This window comes from Talaromyces marneffei, chromosome 1, assembly GCF_009556855.1.
Source record: "Talaromyces marneffei chromosome 1, complete sequence".
In the NCBI taxonomy this organism is placed as follows: Eukaryota; Fungi; Ascomycota; class Eurotiomycetes; order Eurotiales; family Trichocomaceae; genus Talaromyces; species Talaromyces marneffei.
The window spans coordinates 5,638,835-5,661,428 of NC_072348.1; the positions used below are offsets into that span (position 1 = coordinate 5,638,835).

Genomic DNA, 22,594 nt, shown 5'->3' on the forward strand with positions numbered 1-22,594 from the left:
GGTTATTTCAGCCCTAATTTAACAAGCATCATGAGATGAGATATCAGTAAAGGCTAGGGTTTGCTTTAGAGAAGTAAGAAACTATGCAAACCGTCTACAATTCCATTACAAATGGGCCTCGCAAAGGAAAGTAAAGAGAAAGTGAAACAAAAGAGAGAGGCGGTAGGCCATTAACAACTACCTTCGTTTCGTCGCCGGCATATCTTCGCCCCATTCAGTAGTCGTAGTTCTTTTCCGAGATGGGAGCTCACTTGGCCCCAACTCAAATCCATCCGCAGTCCTCAATCGAGAAAGAAGCAATTTGGCATACGCAGCTGCTGTGGCAGCCGCATAGTTTTGCCAGCATTTATTCTTGTGTGAATCAGCATAGTCGCAGATTCCACGGATGATCAGACAAGGAAAGTTATTCATGATTCCCGCGCCTTCCATCTCAAAGCAGAGCACATTGTGCTCCTGGCTCAGTTTGTCTCGGATTTTGGCTGATTTCATGACTTGGTTTCCGGATGCGATGAGTCCGTAGTGAATCTCGGGATGAGTGGATGACCGAGGAGGTCTTCTGATCTCATAGGCAAAATCGCACTGGTCGCAGTTTGAGACATTGTTAAGATCCCCATTGTGAGTATAGTGAGAGGCAAAAAGGCGGTCGTGAACTACCCCTGGGTGTCTGTACTGCTCTCTACATTGCTCAATCTGCTGGAGATATTTATGCAGCGGCGTTGATGATCGTGACGGATCCGACTCCAGCTCGCTGATGGCGCACATCAAATGTGCGGGCGGGGGACTCAGATATCCGTTCAGCTCGAACGCTCCAGAATCAGTACTCTTGATCATGTCATACGGTAATACCCCCGAATAACCGCCTTTCGGTGTGCTGATGACAACATCGCCCAGGCGTATATCATTTCTTTGAGAGGGGACTCCTGCCCCAATCCCTACTAGGAGACAGAATTTCAGCCCCGGGAAGCTGCGTTTCATATTAGAAGTCACATCGGCTGCTGCATTCATGCCGTATACCCCATGCGGGAGGCAAACAGCAACCACATTGTGTCCTTCGATACTACCCAGTGCATAATAGTTGGGATCTTCACTGGCAATGGCGACTTTCTCGTATGTCTTGTCAAATGACGCTCGTACTGCCATTAGCTCGATATGTAGAGCACATACAATGCCTACTTTGTAATGACTGGCAAGCGGTGATGATCCAGTGCTACTTCCAGATTGATAATTTCTTTTGTTGTTTGACGAGGATGATTGGTGGTCCTCCGATTCACTGTTCACCGCATGGGTATACTCAGTATGTTCTTCGTCGAGTTGATTGGATGATGAACCTGTCATAGAAGCCGACGAGCCGAGACTCTTTCCAATTCCACTGTCGGAAAACTGAGAATCGCGGACCCCTTTGTTGAACGATAGCATACGACCAGACTCGTTTGGTGTTCTTGATGGATCCCCGGTGTCGCCCCAGAACCATCTATGAGTGTTGTTGTAGCCAAATATGACGGCACCTCTTTTGGGTGGTAATTGTGAGCAAGTTCCAGATAGCTCACGATGTAATCTGGAGGGGAGGAGTACTTGGGCAATATCAGAATGTGTATCGTGATCCGTCGCGCTGTTGCACTGACATTGTGCAAACGTCTCCTTGGAAGTGTACCACAGTATATCATGCGTAAGCCTCATTGGGACAGAGTACGGATCTCCATCTGACTCCATTATTCGATATAAATCGGTAGCGCTGGCTGCAAGGTATGATCTTTCACGGGGGACTTTTGCCCATGCGGAACAGCACTCCCTGGCCGGTTGAATGACTTCACCAAAGCTCCGACTAAACAGCGTGATCGCATGTATAGATCGAGTGAAGTCGACCCAGGATAGGGCTTCCTGGCTCAACAAAGCTTCCCGAGGATAGATTGGATCTCGCCCAGTTGCCAGATCGTTGAAGTCCCAACCTTCCAATAATGACCTGGGGACATTGTCATTTACAACCCTTGACTGGTAGTCAAGCATCTTTTCCAAGAGATCAGAAAAGTCCTCAACGTAGGCCTTGAATCGAATAAAGTCATCCTCTTCCGGGTAGATTTTAGCCTTCAGGTTATTCGGGTTGAGAAGAACTTCTAGAGCCGCGTCTGTTTGATGCACTTGTGAGGCTTCTTGGAACTCCTTTGTAGAGAATAGACATAAGGCCGCGAATTTATTGTCGAATATGTCCTGTGCTAGCGATGCTCGAACAAGGTGAAGTAATGCGCTAGCCCCATTCACTAGCCAGCCTCGTTTGTCTTCTACATCCCATAGAATCACAAACTTTTGCGAGATCCACTTCATTCTTACAATATAACTGTTCCGACGGAGACGAATATCTTTGCGGCCCTCGCTGAAGGGAGTACCTCCGGTGATGAGGTGACCAAGAGATAATGATGCATCACCCAGCCCACCCTGTCCTGAAGGTCGGTGTAGTCTCGAACCTTTGATGAGGTAATATGCGTCGGCCGCCCCTAGGGTAGATTTAGTAACCATTCAGGTCAGGGAAAGAAAGATATTTTCCTACCTGCGTATAATTTCATTTCTGGGCACCAGCCTAAGACGTGCCGTGACTTTTCCAATTCGGGCATTTGGATATCCGCAGATTGAAAGTTGCCAGCCTCAAGATAAGAGATGCGCTCTCCATCCCTCGCCTGGACCAAGTGCCAGGTCACTATGTCTTTCGTGCGCTTCATCGGGAGCAACATAGTTGCGAACCCTTTAAGAAGCGTCTTACCTCCAAATGAACCAACTCTGCGAGCCTGTGTGAGGCCTCCCATTATGTTCAATGGAATCTCAAGGCCCGGGGATTCTTCTTCTGATCTTCGTGGTATTGGAAAGCCTTCTACAACGACCGGCCTGTCAAACAGTCCATGCCAACATTCGCCATTAGTGGTTTCAGAGTCACCTCTTCCTTCATGTAGCTTTACTCCAATTCTGCATATGTATGTAGTTTCTTCATATGTCACATGGCCAATTTGGATTCCACCAATGAATGGCCTGCTATACGCTATCTGTTGTTGGAACGGTGATGAACGAAGGGCAGATGCGAGCCATGCGAATTGTTCACCTATTTCTGCGATGCAGGCCGCAGTGCCATGGGCATCTACCCAGACAGTGGTTGACGACTCTGGGTTTTCCGAATGGTTATATGATACAGTGAGGCTAGAGCCGTTGAGCAAAGTAACTACCGTTCAGATGAGGTGTAAGCATCTATAAAGTCTCCATCAATTGCGCAAGGAGTAGATCATTACCTGAGGCCCTGCTTCTGCCAGATACCAACGACTTGATCAAATCCAAGATTTGTTCGCCAGTTGATGGCCATGTTTGTCGCAAGTATTCACCACAGGTCAAAGCTTGCGCCGATACAGTCGAACCTGTCAATATTATTGCCCCCTCGATAGCGTTCTCAGAGCTCTCTGTATATTCTTCTTCCCGGAGGAACGCAACTGGATCCCAATCAACCATGAAACTCATATTGAATGTTTCTGCAGGCTTTCGTCGACTGATTTTCGGCGACGAGGGCAACGCATCCAGGATTGTGTTTCGAATTTCCCCTATCAGATTCAGCTCTGGAGGAGCAAGGGCACATTCCCTCCGGATGTTGTTCAAAAACCAATTATATGCGGGCGCTCCTCGAATGAGCGACCGGTAGGCGGCAAGCCCAGGAAATTCAGTTTCGTCTGCTTCAGAATCATGATCCTCCTCCTGCTCCTCCTCTTCGTCGTCTTGTGTTTCTCTGACGTCGGGATTCTTGGTATCAAGGTTGTCGTTATAATCGGCATTGTCAAACCTCTCATCTTGCGTAGATTCCCCGCTGTTATGCCAAAGATTCATTTTTTCGTTCAGTGACATCTGATTCTCTTGGTCTCTATTTTGATTCCCGGCTTCTTCCATTAAAATATGATCATTGAGCGTTTTCACGATTTGTCTAATACAGTAGAGACGTAAGCGCTGAGGAAATTATAATATCTTTACGGTATTCCTACCTTCGATACCTATGAATAAAAACCATAACATCACGTTGCATCATACCGGACTCGTGGTGGCCAAAGGTGAGAGCGAATGCTTTAAGAAGCTCGGGCAATTTTTCAACAAGTTGCTGGATTATCTCGTTATCGAGTTGGTAAGGCTGGATTGCTTGAGCGAGATCATCGGCAAGCCCATCGATATAACGAGCCTTTGTGAACGTAGGGATAGTCGACGCATCCGAGTAGATGCTTGCTACGTCGTCTTCTTGTTCCGTGCGTTGGATATTCTCATCAAGACTAGATGCAGAACGTGATTCGATATCAGCAACATGCGGTGAAAGGCCTTCTGCCTGAGAGACTTGTCCGAGGACTTCTAACGACTTGGATGCTCTGGCTGAGTTTGAAGCGTATCCAGAATCTGTATATGTTTCAGTCATGAATAGACGTTGATGATCAACGCTTTGTGTAATGGCTAACTTGGCTACTGGGAGTTCTCCCGGGGAGTTGTTAGAAATAGCTTGCATCGATTGTGACGGATCGCGATAGAACTCTTGACTGAAAGTGGTATTCCACAATTGATTCAAGGTTTCCTGAGGAATTGAATTTTCGACTGGGAACTGAGGGCGGGTTGACTCAGAACGATGCCGACGCGGCTTCTTGGATTGCAAACGTGTTTCAGGAAAATAGCTATCAAGCCAACTGGTATCAAATACCGAATGAGCAATGTCACAATCAGGAACATAACGATCAAGCGAATTGCCACGACGAGAAACATAGCTATCAATCAAATTGATATCAAATTCTGAACGAGGAGAATTGTCATGATCAGGAACATGGGTATCAATCAAATTGGTACCAAATTCCGAACGAGGAGAATTGTCATGATCAGGAACATGGCTATCAACTAGACTGGTACTAGGCATCGAATGAGCGATAGGACTAGGAGGAAAACGAAGGCCTTGAGTGTCCATGTTGTAACGATCAGGATAAATTTGTCGTGGATCATCACTACTGGCACACTCAATACAAAAGTGCCGCTCTTGCTTCGGTGCCATTCGTATTGGGCCATTGGGATGCCAGTGAAGCTTCTTCTCCACTTGCCTTTCGGCCAGCTCATTTCTTCCACGGTAGTAGCACTCAGTGTGTTGCCAGGTAAAGCATTTTTCGCACATAACCATATCGTCCGCATTGTCTTGGCAATTACACAGGCATTTGACGATGGAATGCCGTTGATCATCATGGGACTTAACGGGGGTACGGGTAGGATAATCTTCTTTTCTCGAGCTGCTGCTGCTGCGTGATATATCAGTTGCTGCATCAAAATCTTCTTCACTTGTGAAACTCCTGTGTGATGCATCAGTGGCTGCACGAGAAGCTATCTCAAGCTCCTTAGCATTGCTCTCATAACGCATCATAACCTCATTAGAGCTTTCACCTGGGGATATCCTATCGTTGGTCTTACTAAAAGCTTCGATGGATTTTCGAACCCCGTCATTGAGATTGTTTTTTAACTCCTGGTCGCGCTGTTCCCATAAGAAGTAATCGCCATGAGATGGTGCTGTTGGGGTTTGAGGTAGCGCATGTACACCTTCGGAGATATTTCGCTTGCCAGGTAATTTGAGGAGGGCATCCACTCTTCGCCTATTGCGTCTGCCATATCTGAGTTTGACTACCAGTCTCTTCGCTCGTACTGATCCTGCCGTAGCGATAGAATCTGATGATTTCTGGCCGTGTATAGAAGGCTCATGTTTCCTTCTACTTGGCCAAATAGGAGGAGGCGAGAAACTCTTATTGGTAGTTTCGCCAGACCTACCGAGCTCGTGCTTGGTTCCATCATAGGAAAAGGGAGATCTCCCGAGCGAGTTAATTTTGGATGTTTCATGTCCAGAGTCATTTTTCTGTTTACGGGCAGTACGGAACCGCTCCCAATCCTCCAAGTTTCTTTGTTGCTTCGGATCAACGCCCAACTCTGAGGTTCTTGGTATATGCTCCTTGATTCTTTCCGGTTGTAGCTGATCATCTAGATGTACTCGAGAATCCAGTTCCGTGATGTTTGGGAAGATATCCCATGGAATCGTGATGCGGTCCGGATCCATTTCCGCTGAACCTGTTGGAGGTTCTTGCATTCGCTTTCGTGTCAATTAGAACAAAGACGCCTTATCATCCAACAAGATCTGTGTCATCGCGCTCGTCAAGACTTGTGAGAGTCAGAGGACATTTGTATGCCGAACTGACCGAACTTGCGGATAGGCTCTGACGATGGAATGTCTGTTGAATCTCAAAATCAGCGACGGATACCGATAGAAGAATGCCTAACTATTTCTGTTGATCAAGTCACGCAGAAGACCATTGCAAGAGCAAAAATCTTTGGTCGTCACCATCTTCATGTCCTGTGCTTCGATAAGGCTTTCAAATAATCGGGCTGCGCTGAGGCTGAGCATGTAGTTGCAGATTGGTCAACTTCTCCTCGAATCACAGACATAGCCTACGGTAATGCACAATCCCTGTACTCTCGTTAGATCGTAAAAGCGGCAAGAAATTTTGACCGATTAGCAGAGGCACATCCTTCATCCATGGATAGTGCGAGTAGGTGTCTACATCTTGATATCTGTGAAAATCAGATGTGGGAAGAAGTCAGAGGCAGGCGCGAGCGCGTTACGATCACATGATCGCATTGACCTATTCTTCCTCATTGAGTACCTAGGTAGTTAAGCAATGACATTGCCATTCCTGGAGTTACTTGATTAGTTTGAATCCTCCCTTGCAAGTATGTACATGTTTGGTCAATCCCCGGTAGTATACATATAAGCGATGAATCACCACATTCGCCGCAATATCAGGGCAACTGTAACGGCGCCAGCAATCCCGGAAAACAAGAAAGCAAACAGTAAATACTGCAAATTAATAAAAGCTCGTCTGTTCGACTTGAGCATATCTTGAAGCTCCTCTTCAAGTGTATCCTCCATGGCATGGAGAGAGAATACATCTTCAACTCTCTTCTTACCATTCGCCGCCATCTTTGCAAACTCTTGATCGGTCATTTCCAATAAAACTTTTCGCATTATACCGGTCCATTCGTCGACTTGCGTTGTATCGCGGAGCCAGCCGGTTTCGTCTTCAATGACACTTTCTAATGGACCGCCTGTATTGGATGCGAGCACAGGGAGACCGGCATGCATTGCTTCGACAGGAACAATACCGAAATGTTCGTTGACAGGGGTATAGAGGAGTAATTTTGAATTAAGAAGAAGGGTATCTCTGAATGCGGATGGGACTGAGAGGAGGAAAAGGACGTCTATTGAGTCGGGGATGGAGAGGGCTGATATGACGGTTTTAGATGTGGCGGTCGGTAAGCCCAGACTGAGCGCTAGATCGTTGAGCTCTTTGTGATATTGGACGTTCTCTTGGACGCGATTATCATAGCCGCCTATATGAATCAGTCAATATGCCCACTTCTGGCAAACGAAGAAGAAAGCTCACCTGCAATAACCAGTCGGGTACCTATTCTTTGCTCCTTGGACAACCCATTATACGCCCGAATCGCCAAATCAATGCCCTTTTTTCGCTCAAAACGATTAATACTCAGAAGGATCTTCTTCCCTCCCCACAGTTCGCCCTTGACAACGTTGGTTTCTGCTGGCACAAATTCCTTTGTATCAACACAAGGATACACAATTTTCACATCACCCAACCGATCCGACCCAAACACACGCTTGACAATCCCACGCGTAAAGTTCGAATTAGCGACAACCTGGTCAGAGGCGCTCATCGCCCATCCCTCAAACCAATCCAGGGGATAACGATACGCTTCTTTGAGCAATCGCAAGACTATATTCCCTTCATTCCTGCGTGCGAGCAATTGATCCGGGAAATGGCAGTAGAATAGTATCCGTTGTTTCCCACCACGAATCTGCGCATATCGCTCACCAAGACTCTTCAAGATCGGCACACAAGCCGGTAACTGATCAACGATAAAAATATCATCTCTATATTCTTCTATTCCATTTTTTCCCGTTTGCGCCGTTTCCTTCCCCGTCCTCCCCATCTCCAAAAGAACAGATATCGTCAAATGCAACTGTCGCAACACAGCCATCAACAGATGAAACCTCCCCAAAAACAAAGGCGGGAAAATCGTGTTTCCGCGAACTCGAACATCAAGTGTGCCATCGCGCGCTTCTTCAAAACAATGCGATTTATCTCGGTGGGAGGTGTATATCGTTACTTGATGGCCGCGGTTTTGGAGAGCGAGCGCAACATCGATGATTAGGCGTTCGGCGCCGCCGATGCCGAGGTCGGGGTGGATTATGACGACATTCGATCGTGGTACGAGACTCATTTTGGCCGATTGGATTTATTGCTCCATTCCACGGGAAGTGGTTTTGTTTTTGTCGTGGCGTTGTTGAGTTCAGAAGCCAGGTTGTCATGATGAATTGTTTGAATGTCATGTGATAGCTACATCCTTATCGTATCTGTTATCTTATCTGTTATCTTATCTTAGCTATTCACATACAGTTACATCGTCGGTTCGGAACACTTCACCATCTTCAAAGCCTCATTTCATTCGAGAGGATTTGCCAAGACTTGTTTAATGGCTTAGCGCTCAATTCTACGCCCTATGACATTCTAAGACGTATGGTGACCTGAGCCAGAGACCTTCTCTCATGTCCAGAATCTCACATCTTCATCCACCCAAGCCATAATCACATTTTTGACCGATTAATCTACTCAACCCTAAAATATTCCAACGGAAGAACAAGAGACCAAGCAAAATGGCCATTGGCGAAACAAATCTCAATGCCCTCCTGCGCACCCTCTCCCCCATTCTCTCCCCAGAAACCTACGTCTGGATAACAACCACCCACTCCCTCGCCTCCCTCCCACTCACAACCCTCCAACCCGTCCACCTCTACCACGAAACCGAAGGCCTCACTATAGTCACCACCAAGGAATCAGCCGAATCCCACGGGTTTGAATATACATTCCCTTGTAAAAAGATAACACTCAAGGTTCACTCCAGTCTTGAGGCTGTGGGAATGACGGCTGTGATTTCGGGAAGGTTTACAGAGTTGGGGGTGAGTGCGAATGTTGTTAGTGGGTATTTTCATGATCATGTTTTCGTACCCGAGGGGAAAGAGGGGATTGCTATGAGAGGGTTGGAGGAGTTGACGAGGGAGGCAATGGAGAAAGATACTCCTTGAAAAAACTGAACAGATTCTATTTTGTTGTACATTTAAAAACACACACTGCCTTAGCCCAAGGCTCATGCGGCGCCCTCATGCATCTTGAACTCAACCGTTTTGCTAATTCCGTCGTGTTTTCTTTCGCCGCCTTGGCCATACTCCGCGCTTTCTGCGTTATTTGATATTGAAGCAGCATTGACAATATGTTCCTGAGAACTAGAAGCCTCGTCTCCAACATACACTTGAGTTTGCATGTTCCCGTACATCTCGAATTCGGTCCTTTCTCGTTGACTACGAGTATTAAGACCTGACGATTTTTGTCCTTGGTTTCGAGTGTGTGAGGAGATTTCGTAGCGGTGTTGGCCAACAGCTATTCTTGAGGCGAGGATGTCGATACTGCATCACATCAGCCTTTGACCAACACATATAATAAAGAAAAAGAAAGAGGCTATCCTTACAACAGCATCACTGGGAAAATTGTCTCCAATGTATAAACAAACCGGTCGATTTGGCTAGCAACAGAGGTTGCACTCTGGGCCTCCGACTGCGAAGAATATGTAATTGCCCTTGATACCCCAATCAAGGCTAACGAGGCCAGACGAATCTCCGTGCTTTTCAACAGGTAGCTGAACAATCCTGACTTGGAAGCCACATCCTGTGATGCTCTTCGCGCCTGCGCAAATTTCTGAAGAAGAAAGAAGGCACTCAGACATTCAATGAGTGCTATCAAGGAGAAATATCCTACGTGGAGGTGATCGATGGTCGATTGGAGGCTTTGTGTATCGTCTAGGGTAGATTTCACTCTTGTGGCCACAATGAAGCTTCTGAGGACTATAGCTGCGACGATAAACACCCAGAATAGGGACATGAAGATGGTGCGGTGACGGCCTTGTAACACGCGGTTTAGGATGAGGTAGCTGTAGAACGTCAAGCCGACTTCTTGAACCTGATTATGTCAAAAAGTAAGCAAACCCCCCTCCCTTTCTGCTGCACAAAAAGAAACTAGGGATCCTTACCAGCCATGCTATGTCTGCAAGAGCCGACGCAACCGCAGTCGGCGTCTTAGGGTAATCGGCATAGTATGCACAGTAACACAAACCATTTGCAATTGCGCCAGCGGCCGAAACGATGACCGGAAGGATGGAAATTTGCGAAAGATTTGTGATACTAATGACAGTAAAACCGAACAATACATTCGCTATGCCGATGCTGCTGAGGATAGCCCAGCTATATTCGAAATATGTTGGAAGAGTGGAGGACGACATTGGCACGAGGTGATGGTGGCATCTAGCGTAAGAAAGACTCAGACAGGGATAAGATCAATGCACAGTATATATAGTCATTGCATGTTTTGTCCCGGAGAAATCTCCATGAAAAGTGTATAATTCAGCGAAACAGCTGTTCACGATGCGGACCTCAAGGTTCACTTGGTGATGAAAAGTCCACGCACTACGGAAACTACCAAGAACATAAAAGGGCTTGGAAAAGACAAAAGTCTGTGCCAAAACCAATGGCTGAACTGGATATACTTTCCTGCAAAGTCCCCAATGTTTCCTGGGAAAAGGAACCAATGAGGTTGAGAGGTACTGCTTTGGGCAGGAGGATGCCATAGTTAGACAATCTTGTCAGCATCTATGCGATGATACTTCCATAACCTAAATCATGATCAACATATTTCTCCCTTTCGAGTGATCCCGGGTTTTCGTGAAGCCAATATACGAGCGAGCTAATTAAAAATGCTGGAATTAATTACCTTTTCGGACCATGCACAACATTACAATGGAGCAGCCTCTCACGCCTATCTACGTAGAGCCCGCGGGCGGGGGGGGATTTCGGGGACTTGGTGTGTCAAAATCCACAGCTATAGTTTTGATGGCGTCCGTCTGGACCGTCGTTGTCTCTCCAGCACTGGCCGGATTGATAGTCACCAGTATTGTGGTGAAAAACTGTAATGTTCATGGCAGAAATCGCCCAGCCCGAGGATTCAGATACGATAGGCTTTCCAAAACTTTATTGATATAGATTCGGCTTGTTTCCCAGCTTGGCCAGAGTCCTAGTTAACACTCGGCTCCAAGTTCATAGGGTTAACCTTGTTTTGGTCCCCGATTGCATTGCTTTCTCCTTGAACAGCTCAAGACTAGACTCGAGACGGGTGACAATATCGCGCGAATAAGCTTGCATCGAAATCGGCGCCAGTGTGGCAGACATTAATGCCCTTCTCTTTTCTTTTCTCCCTACCTTCACTTTTCGTGGAAAACGGAGAAGTGGAGATTATTCGAAGCTCCTTTCTGGGGTACAGTGCACTAATTCTGTATGTATTTGTTGAAGGACTCAGCCAATGGTTCTTAGTTACACTTTTCATAACTAGACGCTAATTCTTCTTAGGGGGCTGAAAACTGAGAATGGAGATAAGGAATTCACGGGCGTACGGTGATTGAACAGCCACTACGAGGGGCTAACCAGAGTACAAAAAAAAAGACCCCTCGATAAACTAAATACAAAAAATTGAACATGTACCAATTGACAGCTCGGAGAGTAACTTAACTAACTAGTTAGTTAGTTATCAGCATGGAAGTCTTATGGAAGAGTGGCTTGCCCCTAAAAATCCCCGACAAGACTTGCTCAGGGGCAACACATGTACTGTACACCACCACCAACCAGTTAGATCGGTTCTGTGAAAGTATTGTTGCATCGTTCTTCCAAGGAGGCACAGGCATATTACACACCAAGCAATAGTCATTTTTCTCTTTAGGTTATCCGATGTTCAGCAATTAGGGTTGAAGCTGCTGAGAGTTCCTTATTTTCCCTTGATGTATATATAGTTAACTATACGGCGCCTGGATTACTCTAACGAGGCCTACATTCATTGAAAGACTACCTATGTAATACGACGTTCATACAATTTATTGAAACTCCCACTCAAACAGCACAAAAAAATAATAATAATATCAAAATAGTCAAATTCAACTATTCCGCCAATATCATCAATGGTCGTCATTTGTGCAGAATGGCGAAGGATTGAAAATAGACACGAATCAATAAGAAAGGAAACGAATAAGTACAATCGCATTCAAGAAAATATAAAAAAAAAGAGAAACAAAACATATTTTCCGATAAGATCTCATGACAATTCTGGAACACTTGAGAATGGCGAATAGGGGTATGTTGGGGAAGAAGAGAAAAAATACAGTTGGTAAGAGAAGAGAAAAACAATAAAGAAAAGGAGGGCATGTACATCAGACTTCAGGAGCCCGTTCATTCGTACAAACAATATCGTAAAGGTGAAAGGAAAAAAGGTAGGGTTGAAAATCCACTTGGAAGCGAACTCTCAGGCGGGTTAAGGATAAAACAAAAGAATGAAGGCATGTACAGTTCAACGGCTGATGGTTAAGATACAAGGTTGATTATTCGATTAGAAGCAGTTGAGGGTGCTCTTCTTCTTCTTTTTGTTGATGGCATTCATGCGCTCTTCCAATTGGGCACGAGCAGCCTCGGCTTCACGGCGAGCACTGCGCTCTTCCTCAACAGCTTGCAAAGATAAGCGAGCGGAGTTGCGCTCTTTCCGGAGAGTCTGAAGCTCATCTTCATACTGCCAAGCCTTCTTCTTCCAGGCTTCCATGTCGGCCTTGATTTTGTTGCTCTGAGTCTCCAGATCTCCAAGGGCTTCTTCCAGTGTAGCTGTGAGTTGCTTCTCGGCATAGAGATGCTTTTCAATTGTCTTGATACGAGCTTCTTGGTCTTCCATCAGTTGAGTGCTGACCAACTCGCGACTAGCGTGACGAGAGCTGGGAGGAGACATGCTGTTGGTATTTCCAGCAGTAGCAGAAGCAATATTGGGCAAGGGTGGGAGAGGGATGGCCGGCGGAGGAGAGGGGAGGGATGTTGTGGAAGTACTCTTGCGGACAGAGGAGAGAGAATTGGTGCGGTCCATTGTCATTTCTGTTCCGCTGTTCTTCAGTTGGAGCTGCGACAAGTTAGCAATTCGTCATGTACCCGAAACCGCAACAATGTGGATGTCTTACCTCGAGCTGCTCGATACGGACTTGATATGTTTCAACATCTCGTTCAAGGTTGGCAACCTTGACGTTAGCCTCTTCAAGCGCCTGCAGACGTTCGTTCTGCATAACGGAAAGACGGTTATGGTGTTGGTCAAAAGTGTTGGTAATCTGCTCCTCGAGCTCTTCAACCAGACGGACGCTCTTCTGCTTCTCAGCTGAAATTTCCTCAATGGTAGCATCCTTCTTCTTAACAAGTTCTTCCTTCTCTTTCAACTTATCCTCAAGTGTTGCGACCAACGTTGCAAGCTTAGTAATCTTGGCTTCATGTTCCTCATTCGATATCTTTGGTTCCTCTGCAGTAGCACCCTGGGTTTCTAGTTGGCTTTGGAGATCCTCGTGTGCATCAATCAGATCGGCGTATTTGCTTTCAAGACTACGCTTCTCCGAGACTAAATCTTCTAGCTGATCACCAACTGTCACAGGAGTAACTTCGATCTCGAGGACTCTGGAGATCGAGTTCAGTAACCCGGTCAAATCATGCTTCGAGCCAGCAATCTCTGATCGCAGAGCTGTGAGGGTCTCGTCATGTTGTGCGTTAAGCTGAGCAATGAAAGAATCGTGATCAGCCTTGGCAGAGTCGACAGCAGCGGATCTGCTCTCCAGTTCAGACAATTGTTGGGCGTGGGTCTCCCGCAGAGTAGCTAATTCCCTATCATGAGTGCCAACAAGAGCCCTGTGTGAGTCGAGTTCATCCTCGAGCTCAGCAATTCGTGATTGATAAACCGCAGAGTTGGCATCATTGGCCTCTTTGGTGGAGGCGAGGTGTGTCAATTGGTCTTGGATGGTGGAGTGAGACGCCTCGAGCTCGGAGATTGCGGCGAGATGCGTTGAGATAGTGAATTTGTGCTCGTCAATCTCCGATTGCAAATGAGCAACATAAGATTCTTGTTGCTTCCTCTCTTCTTCGCGGCCTTGCAGGAGGGCAGCCTTTTCGTTGGTCACTGATTCAAGAGAATCGGCGTGCTCCGCTCGGAGTGCGTCAACTGTAGCGAGTGCAGCTGACAATTCAGCCGAGGTTTCACGCAGTTTCTGTTCAGACGCCTCCAATGCCTCGATGGCAGTCTGGTGTCTAGCCTTCCATTCATCGAGTTCAGTCTCTAATTGGGCAATACGGGCGAGAGATTCTCCAGACAACACGGTGCCATTGGCGACAGTGGTTTCTGAAGGATCATTCTTGGTATGAGAGGACAGTTCCGAGGTGAGCTTCTCGATTTCAGCACGAAGCTCTTGCTCTCGGCTCTCATGGGCTTCTTGCATTTCTCTCATTTGGCTCTCCTGCTGGAAGATTTGGTCACGCATTTGAGACACCATTGCCATATCCATAGGTTTGGCGCCTTGCAAACTCGAGCGTTCTCGTGTCAAACCGGAGATGATTGTAGCTTTCATTTCCATCTCCTTCTTGACGTTGGTGTTTTCGGCCTCCAATGCTTGAATACGCTCCATGCGAATATGGAGCTCATGCATGGCAGCATTGAGATTCTGCTCGAAATTTTGCATCGTGTCTGGTCGCTGTTCAAACTCTTCGGAAGCAATATTTCGTAGCGCCGCAAGAGACCTGTGGGCACGGTCCACAGTTGACGTAAGGTTCTGGCTGGTCATTCTACGAATGACTGACGCACCTCCTGGGCTGGAGGCTGTTGGGGATTGAGGTCTTCGAGATTTGTGGAGATCGGTCTTCAATTGCTCTACGAGAATGAGAGTCTCGTCATGCTCGGCTTCTAATTGGGCATATTTTTGAGCAACAAGATTCATACCCTCCTCATGCTCGCGAAGAAGCTGACGCAAAGTCTTGACCTCTTCTTCAGACTGTGGAGAAGTTCCGTTGGAAATCGGGACGTCCTCCTGTGTTGACATGATGGTAGTATCAAATGTGTCCTGCGAGATCCCCGACTGCTCGACCGAGGACAACTCCGAAGAGAGCGAACGAGAAGATGAATGTTGTCCGCCAGTTTTGGTTTCCTCGGTCTTCACGCTCTCTAAAAAAGATTGTGGCCGGGAGGAACTGTCGACAGGAGTGTCAACATTCATAGGTCCTACGGGGTGGCGACTGAAGTCGATCTGATCTTGCATTTCGGCCATAGCGCGCAATGCCTCTTCGTATTTTGCAGCAAGAAGATCGTATTCATTCTGCGTCGTCTCGTGCTGTACCCGAAGGTCCAACAATTCTTGGGTGACATTCTCAAGCTTCTCAGCAACGAACTTTGACTGAGCTGGGCTATGGCTATGCTCGTCGATCTCCTTAGCTTCGGAAGCCTCCTCTTCAACGACATCAACATCGTCACCGGAGGAAATGTCTAGTTCTCTGGTTTCTTCAGAAAACACGTTTCCTGCAGAATCCTCACCCAAATCCTCGTCGTCATCTTCGGGGATAGCAGTTTCCACTGCTTCTGTCAAAATATCGAGGGTATTGCCGCGAGCTCGGTTTGTTCGAATGTCTTTGACTGCTGGAGGCTTGGACTCGAGAACTTGAGATTTGTTGCCATTCTGTTGAATATGGTCAAGTTCATATAGAAGGTTGTCCAGTTTGCCCAAGTTTCGTTGACGGTCAATGACGTGCTCGAGTCTGTTAATCTCGCGTTGCATCAGCTCCATGTCCTGATCAGCCTCGGCCAGTCGTTCCTCCAAAGTTGAGATGTAGTCTTCACATCCTGCTTCGTTCTCGCGAGCACGGGCAATTTCTTTGCGCAGTTCGTTAACAAGAGCAGAGTTCTTCTCCTCTCCGGTGGAATGACCGTCGAGCCTGGATTCAAGGTCATGAAGATAATGTTCGGTGCTGTTCTCACGCTCCATCAACTTCTGTACTCTAGTCTGTAGTTGTGCGTTGAGAGTCTCCATAAATGCGCACTTGCTTTCGCGTTCAAGTAGGGAGCTTTCGGTGTTGGACAGAGAGGATCGAGTATTTGAAAGAGACGACTCTAAGCTCTGAATGGTTTTCTCGTATTCTAGAACAACTTGCTCCACAGACTCGGCAAAGGAATGAGAGCGTTTCAGTCTCTCAATTGAGCTGTTTTCAATAGCGGCAGCAAGTTCATCGGGGTCTTCTGTTTGAAGGTCTGAGGCCTTACTGAGCTCTGAGATGAGCTTCGCGTGACGCTGGCTCAGGGAAGTGTAGCTTTCTTGCATATCCAGCAAATGGTTCTGTAGTTCCATTTCCCTATCGCTCGAACGCTCGCTTCGCTCAGGCTGAACAACGCTCTTTCTATCTCCAGTCTCGGAATTTCGAATCTGTTGACGCAAGAATGCAATTTCTGCCTTGAGGCGTTCAATGACGGCTTGTTTGTCGCTTTCATCTGTGATTTGCTGGATGCGAGGCTTACTCTGAATCGCCCTAGCTCTTTGCGCATATTGAACGGTGTTCAAGGTTTCGCTTAGATGGAATTCAGCTGGTGTCACGCAGGCAACCATGTACGTAATGGCGGTTCCACCAAGTGAGTCTTGAAGCAGACGAGTTAATTTGGAATCACGATATGAAACGTGAGCACCAGACTGTCGAGAAGATAGCTGGGAGATGACTTTTCCCAGACTGGCCAGTCCAGCATTGATGGAGATACCTTCCTTAGCCCTTTCACCGATAGCACCAGTGTTCTTGAGACGTTCGCTTCCAGCAAGATCCACGAAATGAAGCTTGCTGTCTACGGTGACGATTGCATCCGATGATGTCAGAGCTTCTACGGGCACAGACATGCGCTTCTCCTTTGCGGTCATAGTTTGGGCGGGTGACTTGCGTTGTACCAGGTTCAAGCTAAAGACAGCGTGGGAACGTGAGGATTTCGCATTGATCGCGGTCGCGTCGGTTTGACGAATGCTGGAGCCGAAGTTGAGAGCGCCGATCAAGTCGTCGAAGGAGTTGATATCCACCTGATGAAGCCCAGTCAAAATAATTCTGCCTTTGGCGTCTTCGCGAATTGTAACGGTGCTGCGATCCCCAACAGGTGTCGTATCTGGGAGCAGTAGATCTCGAAGTTGTTCGTTGTAGATCTGAATACAGGTCAGTAGAGCCAGACAAGCATCATGGGTAGAACAGAGAAACGCACTTCAACGTATGTTGCCTTTAGCTGCCATGTCTTTTCCACAGGGCTTCTGTTGAAGCTCTGTGGCGAGCTCATGGAATATCGAGCCGGTGTGCGAAGGCCGGATGACTGTGTTCGACTATGTTTAGGGCCGTCTAGTCTCTCAAACAAGAGCTGCGCTGCTCGTGGAATGATTCCTGCACGAACATAATCGTTAGCAAGACCATTCTATATGCTTGTCTTTCCCGATTTCATACCCATAGCACGAGTGTCGTTTTGTTCACCAGGACCAGATGTTCCCATCGTATATGATTTACCCGCACCAGATTGGCCATAGGCAAGAATCGAGACATTGTAGCCCTGCGTGAAAGAGTTGACACTGTCGCTGAGGTATTCCCATATTCCTTCTTGGTCTGTGCTCTCTGGGAAAACACGGTCGAACACAAACAACTTGCGTCCCTGAGGAACATCAACGGCTAGGCTGGTCGGTGAAGTCACATGGACCATTGATCGCTGAAATCGTTGAGGGATCAATTCGTAACCGGGGTCGGTTGGTCTCAACGGTGGCCGCACACGTACAGCTAGAAACAGAACGCGGGTCAGTTCGTCATACAACAGAATTCGCAAATGGATATATAGATTATTTCCTTTCACATACCAACTTTGACGGCTGTCTTGCTCTCCTCATCCGAGGCGCGACTGTCGCCAGGTCTGCTTCCGGTGCTCATGCGACTCATGCTCCTCGGAGGACGAATAATAGCACTCATAGGCCGTGTTGTCGGCGTTGGGGCAGCGGGCGACCCGGGCGGAGATATCGTCATGGTTGCAGTGGTGTTCGAGTTCTATCTTATTTTCTGTCGTATCGTCTCTCACAATTCAAAACACCTCCGTGGGCCGAAGCCAGTTCGCGGGCGGGCGAAAAGACAGTGATGCACAATAGACCGGTCAATCGACACGCTCTCCTCCAAATCGAGTAATAAGATACGACACGCAGGCGAAGTGGGAAGAGGCTAATTTCATAAGGAACGTAGAAAACAAAAAGCTGAAATTCGCAACCGAAAAAAAAGATTGTATCGACAGAGAGGTCCTGGGCGGCTGCAGTCACAGAAAATTGATGTGTCGGGTTCGTCAAGTAAATATTATTATTGTGTTGTTTGTCGAGTAGGTACTACCGGGCCGGTAGTGTTGTGTTAATCGGCTGGTTTAACCCCTGATTCGCGGTTGCTCCCGCGAAGTACCAGCGAAAGGGAAGGTGCAGTCGGTCTGAGTGGGCGGACCGTCTAGAGACTTCGCTTCGTTCTTCTCTCAGGGTGATTGCACGCAATGCACGTAGAACAAACTCATAGCCAGTTCTCGACACGACATGGAGAGTGACAGGGAGGAAAGGGAAAAGAAGACGGGGTTATTTTTTGGGACAGAGAGCGCGAGGGAAAGGCAGCCAGGGGAGAGCGCTGGAAGAGGCAAGCGTGGGCCGGTAGCGCGGTCCGTTGGGTGCCAAGGATGGGCGACTCACTAAAAGCACCGAAGTTGCCGCTCTAGCCCTGGTTGGTCCTAGACCCTCCTGGAGACACCACAGCGACCTCACTGGCACACTCTGAGTCTCTGCGACAGAGCCAGGGGCAGCTTGTTGCTAGTCTCCTTCCAGACTAGCGCTGCGCGGGACAACAGCCGTCTCCACTCGACACTCAATGTAGGCAAATCAGGATTAACATCACCCGTTTTTGTTTGCCATTGCATTGGCAGATGTATGCCTTGCTATTGCTGCGTGTGTACGGTGCACTGTGCATTGATGGAATATTCTATTTGATATCCAGCCAATATCTAAGATTCTGCAGGATGCGAGTGCAAGGCATGTCATGTAGCTTGGAACTCAATTTCAATTCTGTCTGGGTTGCTTATCTCCTCGGTTCCCGCTAGATGTCATGTCATGTCTGTCCACCCAGCAGGTTGTGTGCAACCGACGGAGTATCCATAACCTCCAATGTCTATCAAGGACGGAGTAACATCATGTTCTTGATTATCAAATATCAATAGGTCAATCCTCCAAGATGAAAATACTTGGACTGCTTGACTGCATGCATACCAGTAGTACAGACTCCGTACTCACGGCGCAAGTTTGGACGGAGTACGTACTCCGCGCACACGGATTACTGCCATCAATTCGACAGCTTACCTAGGTAACCAAAAATATATTTAAATTTGTAATATCCAGAGTCACTCACTAGTCCAGGTTTTGATGACTGTCCTTTCTGTACTGCAAAGTTCACAATTCATTGTTGATTGATCATCAAGCGGCAATTATCCCGACTCGACCTACAGGAACTACCGCAGTACGTAGTAGACTCGGCGGGAAAATATTCAACAAACCGACCAATCACCAGATAGTTGAAACACTGAAATCGGTTGATAGCAATGCAGGTCGGTCACGGACTTTGTTCCACCGGCTTCCTGCGAAACAAGCTAACTAACTAGTCGTAGGCTCCACTCGAGAATTGATTAATAGTGTCTCCTGAAAATAAGTTAGTTAGTTAGTTAGTTGCATCGTCCGTATGGCCAACGAACGCGCCGTGTTTCTTTGCTTTTCCCGCACGCATACGGATTACGGAGCCGGGAGCACGGAGTACATACACAAAAAGAAAAATGTGGCTGCGAGGCTAGTCCCAAACAAAGAGCCCAACGGTCGCCCACTCACGTCCTGGCGCTAATGCAGGCAGCGAATGGCCGCCTCTGTCGTTGCACTTGGCGACTAAGTTACTAGTCTACTACAGCAGTAGTTAACTGTTAAGTTACTAGTATATACGCACGCTCCTTGCTGAGTACGGAGTCCTACTTAGTACGTACTGAGCAAACTCTTCGAAATGTTTCAAGTTTCATAATGATCATCCCAAAAGGCCGAGGCCTCGAGATTAACGCACAGAACAGGCAATGGACTGCCAGTTTCGTACAAGTACTGCGGCACAAACGGGGCAAGCTAAGTCGTTCGTCTCATCAATTGTGTGGAGAAATGTGGTACAAACGACAAAGCAGCGTTTACGAGTGTTTGCAAGTGCCCTGATTAGGTTGTACGGAGTCCTGGTGTTATGGCATTGCATTGATGCTCACGGCCAGCCGAATTCCTAATTATTGTACGTGGTAAGGCTTATTTATCGTCTTAAGAACGAATCCGGTAGAGCGCCTTCCTTGCTTGATGAAGCCAAAGCCGCACCTTCCTATTCTGGTTACGGCTAGGGTTAGGGTTGTGGCTTCCACGACGTCCCCCAAAGGCTGCATGCAACCTTGGTATTAATAATGTTTATCATCTACTTCAACCACTCTTTTAACCAGGTGTGTGGACGTTGACTGGCTTTCTTTATCCTCAGAAGGAAAGTCATTTCAAAGGTCCTCCTCGATCCCAAGGACAACCTTGTTTCAATGTGCCACCTCGGCCGCAGAGTTCAGTTCGTCTGATATTTCACTTGGATTCGCTCACTGAAAGTAGCCAGTTGACAGATCTATTCTGCCTTTGTTTGTTGTCGATGGCCACCGCCGTACATTGGACCAACGCTCTCAGCCCCTTGCTCAAATGACTCAGACGTCTATACCTTCAACCTCTTTCATTGTTATCCCCGCTGTCACCTGATCACTCTCAGGTATCACCCCGTTGTCCCTATCAAGGTCTGCTAGAACGGCTGCTGGGCACAGCAACCTAGACAAGCTATCCACGTTCTTATATTCACCTGTCCCGTACACCGCTAGACTCATCGTCTTCTCGGGGCGCAGCACGTACTCGGGAATTGCCGCCACGCCATTCTTGACCCACTGCCAACCAGCAGTGCCATCGGGCTCTTGGAGGGCATATCCATTCAGCGATGCTGGGTGATAGTTGGAGAGCTTGGACTTTCGGATGCGAGTGATCGGATGGAAATATTCATTCGTGGCACCACTAATCCCGTCGCCTGCATCTCGCGGATAGCTGCCTGGTGTGCGATCTTGCTTCCCAAGAGCCCTGAAGAAGGCGCCTTGCAGCCCGGCGAAATTGGAAACAATCGGTCCACAGCCCCAACCATTGATAACGTTGTTTTTGGCGTTGTTCTCAACAAGCGCGTCGTGATGCTGTTTTATGAGCTTATTGATTGCAATCCCCTCAAAGGTCAGCATGCCAGAAAGATTGTCCACCTGGGGAAGTTAGTCAATCAAGATTGCAACTGAAGCAAGGAGGAGAGGACGGACTTACCATCCACGCAAATGCGATGTCGCCGATTTCTTCATAGTCACTCGCGGTGCGTATAAATTCTGCTTGCCCACCGATATTGCCGTGGACGCCAGGAAACCAGCATTGTTGAAGATCCTTGGCCGGAGCACCAGGGCTCGCATGCCAGAGGGTAGGAGGAAAGGTGAGTCGTCTTTCGTCGATGGCGAGCGCTTGAAAAGCATACGCCACATCTGATAGCAATCATTGTTATCAATCGCACATTAGTGTATCGGCGAGATTACTCACTTTTTGCTAGGTTCGTGTTGTGAAATGCATACTGCTTATTGATTGGAATTCCAGCTTTTGCTGCTAAACCCACCAGGGGCCATTCGGGGACTCCCTACTCATACAAGGTCAATTTCAATACACAGAATGGGGCATCGATCATGCCATCACATACCAGAGCTCCAACGGTATCCCAAACGCCGATAACCTTGATTTTCAGATTATTCGTCAAGCGCAGCTTATCCTTGTGTTTCTGATACCACGTTGACTTCGTGAACGAGTTGCCGTCTGTATTCTCACGGTATGCCCTCCACATCTCAGGAAAGTGCGACATGTGCACTGCAGACAGGACACCGACATCACTGATCAGACCGGCGACTGAACGTACACTGAATGCACCGCGCGAGAAGCCAAAGAAGAACAACTCGTCACCAGGCACATAGTTATTCGCGACAAAATCATACATCTGGCACACCTCTACGTCCAGACCCCAACCAAGGGAGCCTGTGAATAAGTAGCTCATCAGTCAAGCTCGTTTGAGCGAAACGGAGTTGATAATTCGAGTTGGGAACACACCATAGATAGCTGCCTGAAACGGGAGATCTCCGGTTCCCAGGCCAGAATAATATGACACGATTTGCTTCACGATCATTCCATCGGCATCGGCACCACTGGTAGCAATCGCTCGAGCAATCTTTGCGACGTTCGAAGGCACGGACTTATTGCCCACGTCGGAGGCCAACCATGTCCCATCGGCGCAGAGAATGATTCGTTTGTAGCTTGCCTGTTCGGCTGTCTGTTGCGACATGGTAAGTGAATTTATGGATCATTGAAAGTCAAAAGGGAAAAAGTGGTTGTTCTTGCTTAAGGAATGTCGCACAAGTCTGTTGAGCCAGACTCACGC

The 22,594-nt window shown here is 47.6% G+C and overlaps 6 protein-coding genes across 6 annotated transcripts; 1 reads left to right on the top strand and 5 right to left on the bottom strand.

The window, feature by feature from the left end:
- Window positions 1-177: 177 nt before the first annotated feature.
- On the bottom strand, window positions 178-6,082 carry EYB26_002068 (uncharacterized protein; the record flags this gene model as incomplete). Its single annotated transcript, XM_054261376.1, has 4 exons — window positions 178-2,489; window positions 2,543-3,202; window positions 3,270-3,946; window positions 4,005-6,082. 4 exons carry the CDS (start codon window positions 6,080-6,082, stop codon window positions 178-180), a joined length of 5,727 nt encoding a protein of 1,908 aa, XP_054117351.1.
- A 720-nt stretch (window positions 6,083-6,802) lies between these two features.
- EYB26_002069 (uncharacterized protein) lies at window positions 6,803-8,322 on the bottom strand (the record flags this gene model as incomplete). Its single annotated transcript, XM_054261377.1, has 2 exons — window positions 6,803-7,413; window positions 7,467-8,322. The coding sequence occupies 2 exons, from the start codon at window positions 8,320-8,322 to the stop codon at window positions 6,803-6,805; spliced, it is 1,467 nt and encodes a 488-aa protein (XP_054117352.1).
- Window positions 8,323-8,755: 433 nt separating this feature from the next.
- EYB26_002070 (uncharacterized protein) lies at window positions 8,756-9,184 on the top strand (the record flags this gene model as incomplete). Its single annotated transcript, XM_054261378.1, has 1 exon — window positions 8,756-9,184. The coding sequence occupies one exon, from the start codon at window positions 8,756-8,758 to the stop codon at window positions 9,182-9,184; it is 429 nt and encodes a 142-aa protein (XP_054117353.1).
- A 62-nt stretch (window positions 9,185-9,246) lies between these two features.
- Window positions 9,247-10,431, bottom strand: EYB26_002071 (uncharacterized protein; the record flags this gene model as incomplete). Its single annotated transcript, XM_054261379.1, has 3 exons — window positions 9,247-9,562; window positions 9,625-10,112; window positions 10,183-10,431. The coding sequence occupies 3 exons, from the start codon at window positions 10,429-10,431 to the stop codon at window positions 9,247-9,249; spliced, it is 1,053 nt and encodes a 350-aa protein (XP_054117354.1).
- Window positions 10,432-12,578: 2,147 nt separating this feature from the next.
- On the bottom strand, window positions 12,579-18,055 carry EYB26_002072 (uncharacterized protein; the record flags this gene model as incomplete). The annotated part of the gene is made up of 5 exons (XM_054261380.1): window positions 12,579-13,130; window positions 13,189-17,202; window positions 17,259-17,431; window positions 17,492-17,815; window positions 17,893-18,055. The coding sequence occupies 5 exons, from the start codon at window positions 18,053-18,055 to the stop codon at window positions 12,579-12,581; spliced, it is 5,226 nt and encodes a 1,741-aa protein (XP_054117355.1).
- A 2,746-nt stretch (window positions 18,056-20,801) lies between these two features.
- On the bottom strand, window positions 20,802-22,498 carry EYB26_002073 (uncharacterized protein; the record flags this gene model as incomplete). Its single annotated transcript, XM_054261381.1, has 5 exons — window positions 20,802-21,389; window positions 21,448-21,656; window positions 21,712-21,805; window positions 21,866-22,194; window positions 22,267-22,498. 5 exons carry the CDS (start codon window positions 22,496-22,498, stop codon window positions 20,802-20,804), a joined length of 1,452 nt encoding a protein of 483 aa, XP_054117356.1.
- Window positions 22,499-22,594: the final 96 nt, after the last annotated feature.